Genomic DNA, 15,188 nt, shown 5'->3' with positions numbered 1-15,188 from the left:
AGTGTCACACAGTGAGAGTGTCACACAGTGAGAGTGTCACACAGCGAGAGTGTCACACAGTGAGAGTATTACACAGTGAGAGTGTCACACAGTGAGAATGTCACACAGCGAAAGTGTCACACAGTGAGTGTCACACAGTGAGAGTGTCACACAGTGAATGTCACACAGTGAGAGTGTCACACAGTGAGAATGTCACACAGCGAAAGTGTCACACAGTGAGTGTGTCAAACAGTGAGCGTGTCACACAGTGAGTGTCACACAGTGAGAGTGTCACACAGTGAGAGTGTCACACAGTGAGTGTCACACAGTGAGAGTGTCACACAGTGAGAATGTCACACAGCGAGAGTTTCACACAGTGAGAGTGTCACACAGTGAGAGTGTCACACAGCGAGAGTGTCACACAGTGAGAGTGTCACACAGTGAGTGTCACACGGTGAGAGTGTCACACAGCGAGAGTGTCACACAGTGAGTGTCACACAGTGAGTGTTACACAGTGTGTGTCACACAGTGAGAGTGTCACACAGTGAGAGTGTCACACAGTGAGAATGTCACACAGTGAAAGTGTCACACAGTGAGTGTCACACAGTGAGAGTGTCACACAGTGAGAGTGTTACACAGTGAGAGTGTCACACAGTGAGCATGTCACACAGTGAGAGTGTCACACAGTGAATGTGTTACACAGTGAGTGACACACAGTGAGAGTGTCACACAGTGAGAATGTCACACAGCAAAAGAGTCACACAGTGAGTGTCACACAGTGAGAGTGTCACACAGTGAGAGTGTCACACATTGAATGTCACACAGTGAGAGTGTCACACAGTGAGAATGTCACACAGCGAAAGTGTCACACAGTGAGTGTCACACAGTGAGAGTGTCACACAGTGAGAGTGTCACACAGTGAATGTCACACAGTGAGAGTGTCACACAGTGAGAATGTCACACAGCGAAAGTGTCACACAGTGAGTGTCACACAGTGAGAGTGTCACACAGCGAGAGTGTCACACAGTGAGTGTCACACAGTGAGAGTGTCACACAGTGAGAGTGTCACACAGTGAATGTCACACAGTGAGAGTGTCACACAGTGAGAATGTCACACAGTGAGAGTGTCACACAGTGAGTGTCACACAGTGAGAGTGTCACACAGCGAGAGTGTCACACAGTGAGTGTCACACAGTGAGAATGTCACACAGCGAAAGTGTCACACAGTGAGTGTCACACAGTGAGAGTGTCACACAGTGAGAGTGTCACACAGTGAATGTCACACAGTGAGAGTGTCACACAGTGAGAATGTCACACAGTGAGAGTGTCACACAGTGAGTGTCACACAGTGAGAGTGTCACACAGCGAGAGTGTCACACAGTGAGAGTGTTACACAGTGAGAGTGTCACACAGTGAGAATGTCACACAGCGAAAGTGTCACACAGTGAGTGTCACACAGTGAGAGTGTCACACAGTGAATGTCACACAGTGAGAGTGTCACACAGTGAGAATGTCACACAGCGAAAGTGTCACACAGTGAGTGTGTCACACAGTGAGCGTGTCACACAGTGAGAGTGTCACACAGTGAGTGTCACACAGTGAGAGTGTCACACAGCGAGAGTGTTACACAGTGAGTGTCACACAGTGAGAGTGTTACACAGTGAGAGTGTCACACAGTGAGAGTGTCACACAGCGAGAGTGTCACACAGTGAGAGTGTCACACAGCGAGAGTGTCACACAGTGAGTGTTACACAGTGAGTGTCACACAGTGAGAGTGTCACACGGTGAGAGTGTCACACAGTGAGAGTGTTACACAGTGTGTGTCACACAGTGAGAGTGTCACACAGTGAGAGTGTCACACAGTGAGAATGTCACACAGCGAAAGTGTCACACAATGAGTGTCACACAGTGAGAGTGTCACACAGTGAGAGTGTTACACAGTGAGAGTGTCACACAGTGAGCGTGTCACACGGTGAGAGTGTCACACAGTGAATGTGTTACACAGTGAGTGACACACAGTGAGAGTGTCACACAGTGAGAATGTCACACAGCAAAAGAGTCACACAGTGAGTGTCACACAGTGAGAGTGTCACACAGTGAGAGTGTCACACAGTGAATGTCACACAGTGAGAGTGTCACACAGTGAGAGTGTCACACAGTGAGAATGTCACACAGCGAAAGTGTCACACAATGAGTGTCACACAGTGAGAGTGTCACACAGTGAGAGTGTTACACAGTGAGAGTGTCACACAGTGAGCGTGTCACATGGTGAGTGTCACACAGTGAGAGTATCACATTGTGAGAGTGTCACACATTGAGTATAAAATAGTGAGAGTATCACACAATTGAGTGTATCACACAGTGAGTGTGTCACACAGTGAGTGTATCACACAGTGAGCGTGTCACACAGTGAGAGTGTCACACAGTGAGCGTGTTACACAGTGAGTGTGTCACATAGTGAGAGTGTCACACAGTGAGAATGTCACACAGCGAAAGTGTCACACAGTGAGAGTGTTACACAGTGAGAGTGTTACACAGTGAGTGTCACACAGCGAGAGTGTCACACATTGAGAGTGTCACACAGCGAGAGTGTTACACAGTGAGTGTCACACAGTGAGAGTGTTACACAGTGAGAGTGTCACACAGTGAGAGTGTCACACAGCGAGAGTGTCACACAGTGAGAGTGTCACACAGCGAGAGTGTCACACAGTGAGTGTTACACAGTGAGTGTCACACAGTGAGAGTGTCACACGGTGAGAGTGTCACACAGTGAGAGTGTTACACAGTGTGTGTCACACAGTGAGAGTGTCACACAGTGAGAGTGTCACACAGTGAGAATGTCACACAGCGAAAGTGTCACACAATGAGTGTCACACAGTGAGAGTGTCACACAGTGAGTGACACACAGTGAGAGTGTCACACAGTGAGAATGTCACACAGCAAAAGAGTCACACAGTGAGTGTCACACAGTGAGAGTGTCACACAGTGAGAGTGTCACACAGTGAATGTCACACAGTGAGAGTGTCACACAGTGAGAGTGTCACACAGTGAGAATGTCACACAGCGAAAGTGTCACACAGTGAGTGTCACACAGTGAGAGTGTCACACAGTGAGAGTGTCACACAGCGAGAGTGTCACACAGTGAGAGTATTACACAGTGAGAGTGTCACACAGTGAGAATGTCACACAGCGAAAGTGTCACACAGTGAGTGTCACACAGTGAGAGTGTCACACAGTGAATGTCACACAGTGAGAGTGTCACACAGTGAGAATGTCACACAGCGAAAGTGTCACACAGTGAGTGTGTCACACAGTGAGCGTGTCACACAGTGAGAGTGTCACACAGTGAGTGTCACACAGTGAGTGTGTCACACAGTGAGCGTGTCACACAGTGAGTGTGTCACACAGTGAGCGTGTCACACAGTGAATGTCACACAGTGAGAGTGTCACACAGTGAGTGTCACACAGTGAGAGTGTCACACAGTGAGAGTGTCACACAGCGAGAGTGTCACACAGTGAGAGTATTACACAGTGAGAGTGTCACACAGTGAGAATGTCACACAGCGAAAGTGTCACACAGTGAGTGTCACACAGTGAGAGTGTCACACAGTGAATGTCACACAGTGAGAGTGTCACACAGTGAGAATGTCACACAGCGAAAGTGTCACACAGTGAGTGTGTCAAACAGTGAGCGTGTCACACAGTGAGTGTCACACAGTGAGAGTGTCACACAGTGAGAGTGTCACACAGTGAGTGTCACACAGTGAGAGTGTCACACAGTGAGAATGTCACACAGCGAGAGTTTCACACAGTGAGAGTGTCACACAGTGAGAGTGTCACACAGCGAGAGTGTCACACAGTGAGAGTGTCACACAGTGAGTGTCACACGGTGAGAGTGTCACACAGCGAGAGTGTCACACAGTGAGTGTCACACAGTGAGTGTTACACAGTGTGTGTCACACAGTGAGAGTGTCACACAGTGAGAGTGTCACACAGTGAGAATGTCACACAGTGAAAGTGTCACACAGTGAGTGTCACACAGTGAGAGTGTCACACAGTGAGAGTGTTACACAGTGAGAGTGTCACACAGTGAGCATGTCACACAGTGAGAGTGTCACACAGTGAATGTGTTACACAGTGAGTGACACACAGTGAGAGTGTCACACAGTGAGAATGTCACACAGCAAAAGAGTCACACAGTGAGTGTCACACAGTGAGAGTGTCACACAGTGAGAGTGTCACACATTGAATGTCACACAGTGAGAGTGTCACACAGTGAGAATGTCACACAGCGAAAGTGTCACACAGTGAGTGTCACACAGTGAGAGTGTCACACAGTGAGAGTGTCACACAGTGAATGTCACACAGTGAGAGTGTCACACAGTGAGAATGTCACACAGCGAAAGTGTCACACAGTGAGTGTCACACAGTGAGCGTGTCACACAGTGAGAGTGTCACACAGTGAGTGTCACACAGTGAGAGTGTCACACAGTGAGTGTGTCACACAGTGAGCGTGTCACACAGTGAATGTCACACAGTGAGAGTGTCACACAGTGAGTGTCACACAGTGAGAGTGTCACACAGCGAGAGTGTCACACAGTGAGAGTGTTACACAGTGAGAGTGTCACACAGTGAGAATGTCACACAGCGAAAGTGTCACACAGTGAGTGTCACACAGTGAGAGTGTCACACAGTGAATGTCACACAGTGAGAGTGTCACACAGTGAGAATGTCACACAGCGAAAGTGTCACACAGTGAGTGTGTCACACAGTGAGCGTGTCACACAGTGAGTGTCACACAGTGAGAGTGTCACACAGTGAGTGTCACACAGTGAGAGTGTCACACAGTGAGAATGTCACACAGCGAGAGTTTCACACAGTGAGAGTGTCACACAGTGAGAGTGTCACACAGTGAGTGTGTTACACAGTGAGTGTGTCACATAGTGAGAGTGTCACACAGTGTCACACAGTGAGCGTGTTACACAGTGAGTGTGTCATATAGTGAGAGTGTTACACAGTGAGAGTGTCACACAGTGAGAGTTTCACATAGTGAGAGTGTTACACAGTGAGCGTGTCACACAGTGCGTGTCACACAGTGAGCGTGTCACACAGTGAGCGTGTCACATAGTGAGAGTGTCACACAGTGAGCGTGTCACACAGTGAGAGTGTCACACAGTGAGCGTGTCACATAGTGAGAGTGTCACACAGTGAGCGTGTCACACAGTGAGAGTGTCACACAGTGAGCGTGTCACATAGTGAGAGTGTCACACAGTGAGCGTGTCACACAGTGAGAGTGTCACACAGTGAGCGTGTCACACAGTGAGAGTGTCACACAGTGAGCGTGTCACATAGTGAGAGTGTCACACAGTGAGAATGTCACACAGTGAGTGTCACACAGTGAGAGTGTCACACAGTGAGCGTGTCACATAGTGAGAGTGTCACACAGTGAGAGTGTCACACAGTGAGCGTGTCACACAGTGAGAGTGTCACACAGTGAGCGTGTCACACAGTGAGAGTGTCACACAGTGAGCGTGTCACATAGTGAGAGTGTCACACAGTGAGAGTATCACACAGTGAGTTTCACACAGTGAGCGTGTCACACAGTGAGTGTCACACAGTGAGAGTGTTACACAGTGAGCGTGTCACACAGTGAGCGTGTCACACAGTGAGCGTGTCACATAGTGAGAGTGTCACACAGTGAGTGTCACACAGTGAGAGTGTCACACAGTGAGAGTATCACACAGTGAGTTTCACACATTGAGAGTGTCACACAGTGAGCGTGTTACACAGTGAGTGTGTCACATAGTGAGAGTGTCACACAGTGAGAATGTCACACAGCGAAAGTGTCACACAGTGAGAGTGTTACACAGTGAGAGTGTTACACAGTGAGTGTCACACAGCGAGAGTGTCACACATTGAGAGTGTCACACAGCGAGAGTGTTACACAGTGAGTGTCACACAGTGAGAGTGTTACACAGCGAGAGTGTCACACAGCGAGAGTGTCACACAGCGAGAGTGTCACACAGCGAGAGTGTCACACAGTGAGTGTTACACAGTGAGTGTCACACAGTGAGAGTGTCACACGGTGAGAGTGTCACACAGTGAGAGTGTTACACAGTGTGTGTCACACAGTGAGAGTGTCACACAGTGAGAGTGTCACACAGTGAGAATGTCACACAGCGAAAGTGTCACACAGTGAGTGTCACACAGTGAGAGTGTCACACAGTGAGAGTGTTACACAGTGAGAGTGTCACACAGTGAGCGTGTCACACAGTGAGAGTGTCACACAGTGAATGTGTTACACAGTGAGTGACACACAGTGAGAGTGTCACACAGTGAGAATGTCACACAGCGAAAGAGTCACACAGTGAGTGTCACACAGTGAGAGTGTCACACAGTGAGAGTGTCACACAGTGAATGTCACACAGTGAGAGTGTCACACAGTGAGAATGTCACACAGCGAAAGTGTCACACAGTGAGTGTCACACAGTGAGAGTGTCACACAGTGAGAGTGTCACACAGTGAATGTCACACAGTGAGAGTGTCACACAGTGAGAATGTCACACAGCGAAAGTGTCACACAGTGAGTGTGTCACACAGTGAGCGTGTCACACAGTGAGAGTGTCACACAGTGAGTGTCACACAGTGAGAGTGTCACACAGTGAGTGTGACACACAGTGAGCGTGTCACACAGTGAATGTCACACAGTGAGAGTGTCACACAGTGAGAATGTCACACAGCGAAAGTGTCACACAGTGAGTGTGTCACACAGTGAGCGTGCCACACAGTGAGAGTGTCACACAGTGAGTGTCACACAGTGAGAGTGTCACACAGTGAGAATGTCACACAGCGAAAGTGTCACACAGTGAGTGTCACACAGTGAGAGTGTCACACAGCGAGAGTGTCACACAGTGAGTGTCACACAGTGAGTGTCACACAGTGAGAGTGTCACACAGTGAGAGTGTCACACAGTGAGTGTCACACAGTGAGAGTGTCACACAGTGAGAATGTCACACAGCGAGAGTGTCACACAGTGAGAGTGTTACACAGTGAGTGTCACACAGTGAGAGTGTCACACAGCGAGAGTGTCACACAGTGAGAGTGTCACACAGTGAGAGTCACACAGCGAGAGTGTCACACAGTGAGAGTGTCACACAGTTAGAGTGTTACACAGTGAGTGTCACACAGTGAGAGTGTCACACAGTGAGAGTTTCACACAGTGAGCGTGTCACACAGTGAGCGTGTTACACAGTGAGTGTGTCACATAGTGAGAGTGTTACACAGTGAGAGTGTCACACAGTGAGAGTTTCACACAGTGAGCGTGTCACATAGTGAGCGTGTTACACAGTGAGTGTGTCACATAGTGAGAGTGTTACACAGTGAGAGTGTCACACAGTGAGAGTTTCACACAGTGAGAGTGTCACACAGTGAGAGTGTCACACAGTGAGAGTGTTACACAGTGAGAGTGTCACACAGTGAGAGTTTCACACAGTGAGCGTGTTACACAGTGAGAGTGTCACTCAGTGAGAGTGTCACACAGTGAGTGTCACACAGTGAGTGTCACACAGTGAGAGTGTTACACAGTGAGCGTGTCACACAGTGAGTTTCACATAGTGAGAGTGTTACACAGTGAGTGTGTCACACAGTGCGTGTCACACAGTGAGAGTGTCACACAGTGAGAGTATCACACAGTGAGATTGTCACACAGTGAGCGTGTCACATAGTGAGAGTGTCACACAGTGAGCGTGTCACACAGTGAGAGTGTCACACAGTGAGCGTGTCACACAGTGAGAGTGTCACACAGTGAGAGTGTCACACAGTGAGCGTGTCACACAGTGAGAGTGTCACACAGTGAGCGTGTCACACAGTGAGAGTGTCACACAGTGAGCGTGTCACATAGTGAGAGTGTCACACAGTGAGAGTATCACACAGTGAGAGTGTCACACAGTGAGAGTGTCACACAGTGAGAGTGTCACACAGTGAGCGTGTCACATAGTGAGAGTGTCACACAGTGAGAGTATCACACAGTGAGTTTCACATAGTGAGCGTGTCACACAGTGAGCGTGTCACATAGTGAGAGTGTCACACAGTGAGAGTATCACACAGTGAGTTTCACACAGTGAGAGTGTCACACAGTGAGCGTGTCACATAGTGAGAGTGTCACACAGTGAGAGTATCACACAGTGAGAGTGTCACACAGTGAGTGTCACACAGTGAGTGTCACACAGTGAGAATGTCACACAGTGAGAGTGTCACACAGTGAGTGTCACACAGTGAGAGTGTCACACAGTGAGCGTGTCACATAGTGAGAGTGTCACACAGTGAGAGTATCACACAGTGAGTTTCACACAGTGAGAGTGTCACACAGTGAGCGTGTCACACAGTGAGAGTGTCACACAGTGAGTGTCACACAGTGAGAGTGTCACACAGTGAGTGTCACACAGTGAGAGTGTCACACAGTGAGCGTGTCACACAGTGAGAGTGTCACACAGTGAGCGTGTCACACAGTGAGAGTGTCACACAGTGAGTGTCACACAGTGAGAGTGTCACACAGTGAGAGTATCACACAGAGTGTCACACAGTGAGAGTGTCACACAGTGAGTGTCACACAGTGAGAGTGTCACACAGTGAGAGTTTCACACAGTGAGCGTGTCACACAGTGAGCGTGTTACACAGTGAGTGTGTCACATAGTGAGAGTGTTACACAGTGAGAGTGTCACACAGTGAGAGTTTCACACAGTGAGCGTGTCACATAGTGAGCGTGTTACACAGTGAGTGTGTCACATAGTGAGAGTGTTACACAGTGAGAGTGTCACACAGTGAGAGTTTCACACAGTGAGAGTGTCACACAGTGAGAGTGTCACACAGTGAGAGTGTTACACAGTGAGAGTGTCACACAGTGAGAGTTTCACACAGTGAGCGTGTTACACAGTGAGAGTGTCACTCAGTGAGAGTGTCACACAGTGAGTGTCACACAGTGAGTGTCACACAGTGAGAGTGTTACACAGTGAGCGTGTCACACAGTGAGTTTCACATAGTGAGAGTGTTACACAGTGAGTGTGTCACACAGTGCGTGTCACACAGTGAGAGTGTCACACAGTGAGAGTATCACACAGTGAGATTGTCACACAGTGAGCGTGTCACATAGTGAGAGTGTCACACAGTGAGCGTGTCACACAGTGAGAGTGTCACACAGTGAGCGTGTCACACAGTGAGAGTGTCACACAGTGAGAGTGTCACACAGTGAGCGTGTCACACAGTGAGAGTGTCACACAGTGAGCGTGTCACACAGTGAGAGTGTCACACAGTGAGCGTGTCACATAGTGAGAGTGTCACACAGTGAGAGTATCACACAGTGAGAGTGTCACACAGTGAGAGTGTCACACAGTGAGAGTGTCACACAGTGAGCGTGTCACATAGTGAGAGTGTCACACAGTGAGAGTATCACACAGTGAGTTTCACATAGTGAGCGTGTCACACAGTGAGCGTGTCACATAGTGAGAGTGTCACACAGTGAGAGTATCACACAGTGAGTTTCACACAGTGAGAGTGTCACACAGTGAGCGTGTCACATAGTGAGAGTGTCACACAGTGAGAGTATCACACAGTGAGAGTGTCACACAGTGAGTGTCACACAGTGAGTGTCACACAGTGAGAATGTCACACAGTGAGAGTGTCACACAGTGAGTGTCACACAGTGAGAGTGTCACACAGTGAGCGTGTCACATAGTGAGAGTGTCACACAGTGAGAGTATCACACAGTGAGTTTCACACAGTGAGAGTGTCACACAGTGAGCGTGTCACACAGTGAGAGTGTCACACAGTGAGTGTCACACAGTGAGAGTGTCACACAGTGAGTGTCACACAGTGAGAGTGTCACACAGTGAGCGTGTCACACAGTGAGAGTGTCACACAGTGAGCGTGTCACACAGTGAGAGTGTCACACAGTGAGTGTCACACAGTGAGAGTGTCACACAGTGAGAGTATCACACAGAGTGTCACACAGTGAGAGTGTCACACAGTGAGTGTCACACAGTGAGAGTGTCACACAGTGAGTGTCACACAGTGAGAATGTCACACAGTGAGAGTGTCACACAGTGAGTTTCACACAGTGAGAGTGTCACACAGTGAGAGTGTCATACAGTGAGTGTCACACAGTGAGTTTCACACAGTGAGTGTGTCACACAGTGAGAGTGTTAAACCCCCTCCAAACCGCATTGTAACCATCTCAAAGGCCAGGCTCAATGAAAGGTGCTGAAATGTCTCCTCACCGTGGCGGGGAATGGGTCGGTGTCAGTCATGGATGTTGTTTGGTTCGTGGACGATTCGGTAATAATTTGCTGCGTTTGTCTCTCCCATTTCAGGTCTGGTGTCGATTGGTCACGGCTGTTTATAATTACTTCTGTGTCACGAATTTCTTTTGGATGTTCGGTGAGGGCTGTTACCTGCACACTGCCATCGTCCTCACCTACTCCACGGACAAACTGCGCAAATGGATGTTCCTCTTTATTGGCTGGTGTGAGTTTTCTGTCACCCACAGCTTGTTGTTGCCCTGTAGAGGTTTAAACTCCCTCCTGGGCCAGAGTTAGCCGGTCCCCTAAATTCATCAACAGAAATCTCCTTGTGAATTTCTGGGACGTTTGGCAAAACTGCCCAGTCTGGTCGCAGGTCACTTTGAGTTTAGTTTGTCAGTGTCATTAAAAGTGTAAAGAGTCCGGAGTCCTTCCAAAAATAGCAAGTCAGAAAATCCCAGCAGTGAGAGTGGGGTGAGGGGTGAGGGGTGAGGAGTGAGGGGTGAGGGGTGAGGGGTGAGGGGTGAGGAGTGAGGGGTGAGGAGTGAGGAGTGAGGAGTGAGGGGTGAGGAGTGAGGGGTGAGGAGTGAGGGGTGAGGAGTGAGGAGTGAGGAGTGAGGAGTGAGGAGTGTGGGGTGAGGGGTGAGGGGTGAGGAGTGAGGGGTGAGGGGTGAGGAGTGAGGGGTGAGGAGTGAGGGGTGAGGAGTGAGGAGTGAGGAGTGAGGAGTGTGGGGTGAGGGGTGAAGGGTGAGGAGTCAGGAGTGAGGGGTGTGGGGTGAGGGGTGAGGAGTGAGAGGTGTGGAGTGAGGAGTGAGGGGTGAGGAGTGAGGGGTGAGGAGTGAGGAGTGAGGGGTGACGGGTGAGGGGTGACGGGTGAGGGGTGAGGAGTGAGGGGTGAGGAGTGAGGAGTGAGGAGTGAGGGGTGAGGGGTGAGGAGTGAGGGGTGACGGGTGAGGGGTGAGGAGTGAGGGGTGAGGAGTGAGGAGTGAGGAGTGAGGGGTGTGGGGTGAGGAGTGAGGGGTGTGGGGTGAGGAGTCAGGAGTGAGGGGTGTGGGGTGTGGGGTGAGGAGTGAGGGGTGAGGGGTGAGGAGTGAGAGGTGTGGAGTGAGGAGTGAGGGGTGAGGAGTGAGGGGTGAGGAGTGAGGGGTGAGGAGTGTGGAGTGAGGGGTGAGGGGTGAGGAGTGAGGAGTGAGGGGTGAGGGGTGAGGAATGAGGGGTGAGGGGTGAGGAGTGAGGAGTGAGGAGTGAGGGTTGTGGAGTGTGGGGTGAGGGGTGTGGGGTGAGGGGTGAGGGGTGAAGGGTGAGGAGTCAGGAGTGAGGGGTGTGGGGTGTGGGGTGAGGAGTGAGGGGTGAGGGGTGAGCAGTGAGAGGTGTGGAGTGAGGAGTGAGGGGTGAGGAGTGAGGGGTGAGGAGTGAGGGGTGAGGAGTGTGGAGTGAGGGGTGAGGGGTGAGGAGTGAGGAGTGAGGGGTGAGGGGTGAGGAATGAGGGGTGAGGGGTGAGGAGTGAGGAGTGAGGAGTGAGGGTTGTGGAGTGAGGGGTGAGGAGTGAGGAGTGAGGGGTGAGGAGTGAGGAGTGAGGGGTGAGGAGTGTGGGGTGTGGGGTGAGGAGTGAGGGGTGAGGAGTGAGGGGTGAGGAGTGAGGAATGAGGGGTGAGGAGTGAGGAGTGAGAGGTGAGGAGTGAGGGTTGAGGGGTGAGGAGTGAGAGGTGAGGAGTGAGAGGTGAGGGGTGAGGGGTGAGAGGTGAGGAGTGAGGGGTGAGGAGTGAGGGTTGAGGAGTGAGGGGTGAGGAGTGAGGAATGAGGGGTGAGGAGTGAGGGTTGAGGAGTGAGGGGTGAGGAGTGAGGAATGAGGGGTGAGGAGTGTGGGGTGAGGGGTGAGGGGTGCGGGCTGATGTTGTGATGCACCCCATGGGCGACGGTGTGTTTGTGCCGTGCGGTTACAGGACCTCCAGATGGTGACGGGATGAATGAGCCTGTCCTATTGGTGATGCCTCAGCGAGGCTCCTCTTGGATTTGCCCAGTTTGGGGATGAGCAGCAGTGCCTTTTGCCCACTTTTAGTTTTATATTTTTAAGGACCGTCACAAGCACTGATCTTTTCCTATCGCAAACTCTCCCTCTTGCTCTCCCCCTCTCTCTCTCTCTCTCCCCCTCCCCCCCTCTCCCCCTCTCTCTCTCCCTCTGTCTCTCCCTCTCCCTCTCTCCCTCTCCCTCTCTCTCTCTCCCCCTCTCTTTCTCTCTCTCCCCCTCCCCCCCTCTCCCCCTCTCTCTCTCTCTCCCCCTCTCTCTCTCTCTCCCCCTCTCTCTCTCTCCACCTCTCCCTCTCTCTCTCTCCCTCTCTCTCTCTCCCTCTCCCTCTCTCTCTCTCCCCCTCCCTCTCTCTCTCTCCTCCCCTCTCAGTACAGCTGTGACGTTTCTCAGCCGACTGTCAGCTCCTCGACTCCTAGAGTCATAGAGTCATAGAGTCATAGAGTTATACAGCACGGATGGAGGCCCTTCGGCCCATCGTGTCCGCGCCGGCCATCAGCCCTGTCTAATCTAATCCCATATTCCAGCATTTGGTCCGTAGCCTTGTATGCTATGGCATTTCAAGTGCTCATCCAAATGCTTCTTGAATGTTGTGAGGGTTCCTGCCTCCACAACCCTTTCAGGCAGTGAGTTCCAGACTCCAACCACCCTCTGGGTGAAAAAGTTCTTTCTCAAATCCCCTCTAAACCTCCCGCCTTTTACCTTGAATCTATGCCCCCTTGTTATAGAACCCTCAACGAAGGGAAAAAACTCCTTAGTATCCATCCTATCTATGCCCCTCATAATTTTGTACACCTCAATCATGTCCCCCCTCAGCCTCCTCTGCTCCAAGGAAAACAAACCCAATCTTCCCAGTCTCTCTTCATAGCTGAAGCGCTCCAGCCCTGGTAACATCCTGGTGAATCTCCTCTGCACCCTCTCCAAAGCGATCACATCCTTCCTGTAGTGTGGCGACCAGAACTGCACACAGTACTCCAGCTGTGGCCTAACCAGTGTTTTATACAGCTCCATCATAACCTCCTTGCTCTTATATTCGATGCCTCGGCTAATAAAGGCAAGTATCCCATATGCCTTCTTTACCACCTTATCTACCTGTTCCGCCGCCTTCAGGGATCTGTGAACTTGCACACCAAGATCCCTCTGACCCTCTGTCTTGCCTAGGGTCCTCCCATTCATTGTGTATTCCCTTGCCTTGTTAGTCCCTCCAAAGTGCATCACCTCGCACTTTTCCGGGTTAAATTCCATTTGCCACTGTTCCGCCCATCTGACCAACCCATCTATATCGTCCTGCAGACTGAGGCTATCCTCCTCGCTATTTACCACCCTACCAATCTTTGTATCATCAGCGAACTTACTGATCATACCTTTTACATTCATATCCAAGTCATTAATGTAGACCACAAACAGCAAGGGACCCAGCACCGATCCCTGTGGTACCCCACTGGCCACAGGCTTCCAGTCACAAAAACAACCTTCGACCATCACCCTCTGCCTTCTGCCACTAAGCCAGTTTTGTATCCAAAGTGCCAAGGCACCCTGGACTCCATGGGCTCGTACCTTCTTGACCAGTCTCCTGTGCGGGACTTTATCGAAGGCCTTACTGAAATCCATGTATACCACATCCACTGCGTTACCCTCATCCACACGCCTAGTCACCCCCTCAAAAAATTCAATCAAATTAGTCAGACATGATCTTCCCTTGACAAAGCCATGTTGACTATCCCTGATTAATCCTTGCTTCTCCAAGTGGAGACTAATTTTGTCCTTCAGAATTTTTTCCAATAATTTTCCTACCACTGATGTTAGGCTCACTGGCCTGTAGTTCCCCGGTTTTTCCCTACTCCCCTTCTTGAATAATGGTATTACATTAGCGGTTCTCCAGTCCTCTGGCACATCCCCTGTGGCCAGAGAGGTTCTGAATATATGTGTCAGAGCCCCCGCAATCTCCTCCTTTGCCTCACACAGTAGCCTGGGATACATTTCGTCCGGGCCTGGGGATTTATCCATTTTTAGGCCTGCTAAAACCGCCAATACCTCCTCCCGCTCGATGTTAATATGTTCGAGTATATCACAGTCCCCCTGCCGTATTTCTATGTCTACATCGTCCTTCTCCATCGTGAAAATAGATGCAAAAAATTCATTTAGAACCCCTCCTACATCTTCCGGCTCCACACACAGATTGCCATTTTTGTCCCTAATGGGCCCTATTTTTTCCCTAGTCATCCTCTTACCCTTAATATACTTATAAAACATCTTAGGATTTTCCTTTATTTTGCTCGCCAGAGTTTTTTCATGGCCCCTCCTTGATCTCCTAATTTCCTTTTTAAGGAGACCGTCTGCCACTCGCGGCCACTGACCGTGTTCTGTTGTGAGTCCCAGTGTCGGGCTGCACCATTTCTAGAGCGGAAACATGCAGGTTCCCATTGTATGGGCCTTTTGTACTCTTGCTTGATTACTATTGAGTTGTGCTCTGACCTAATCGGTGGTGTTATGTTAAAATATACGTGTATAAAAATGCATATTGAGCATTAGGTGATGTTGTTCACGTTTCAGTCCATTAAGTTGTGTGCTGCATGGTAAATCGCCCATCCCAACATGTCACTCTGTTACTCGATTCGCTGAGACATTATCGAGCTCAACTGAGCAGGATCAGAGCACCTGACACTCCCATGTCCACTTTGGTACATAATCAACTTTCATAACCTGTAACAGTCTGGTTTGAGAATGTTGAACAGTATTATCATTGTGTGGCAAAAATGGCCATAATAGCAAAACAAAGTCTATCACTTAAAAAAATGTAACAGGAGAAAGGCATACGGGATATTTTCCTTTATTAGCCGAGGCATAGAATATAAGTCATGAGTCCTTTCGGAGGCTTGTGAATTTAAAAT

The 15,188-nt window shown here is 50.1% G+C and overlaps 1 protein-coding gene across 1 annotated transcript in view; it reads left to right on the top strand.

Moving 5' to 3' along the window:
• LOC137300046 (corticotropin-releasing factor receptor 1-like) overlaps positions 1 to 15,188 on the top strand; it is a 266,363-nt gene that overhangs the window by 162,275 nt on the left and 88,900 nt on the right. Inside the window, exon 6 of the mRNA XM_067969147.1 lies at positions 10,344 to 10,497. Coding sequence (XP_067825248.1) covers positions 10,344 to 10,497 — 154 coding nt within the window. The remainder of the gene's footprint in view (positions 1 to 10,343; positions 10,498 to 15,188) is intronic.

This window comes from Heptranchias perlo, chromosome 30 (genome assembly GCF_035084215.1).
Source record: "Heptranchias perlo isolate sHepPer1 chromosome 30, sHepPer1.hap1, whole genome shotgun sequence".
NCBI lineage: Eukaryota > Metazoa > Chordata > Chondrichthyes > Hexanchiformes > Hexanchidae > Heptranchias > Heptranchias perlo.
Note: the sequence above shows the minus strand (reverse complement) of the source record. Positions and strands in the feature narration are given on the sequence as shown.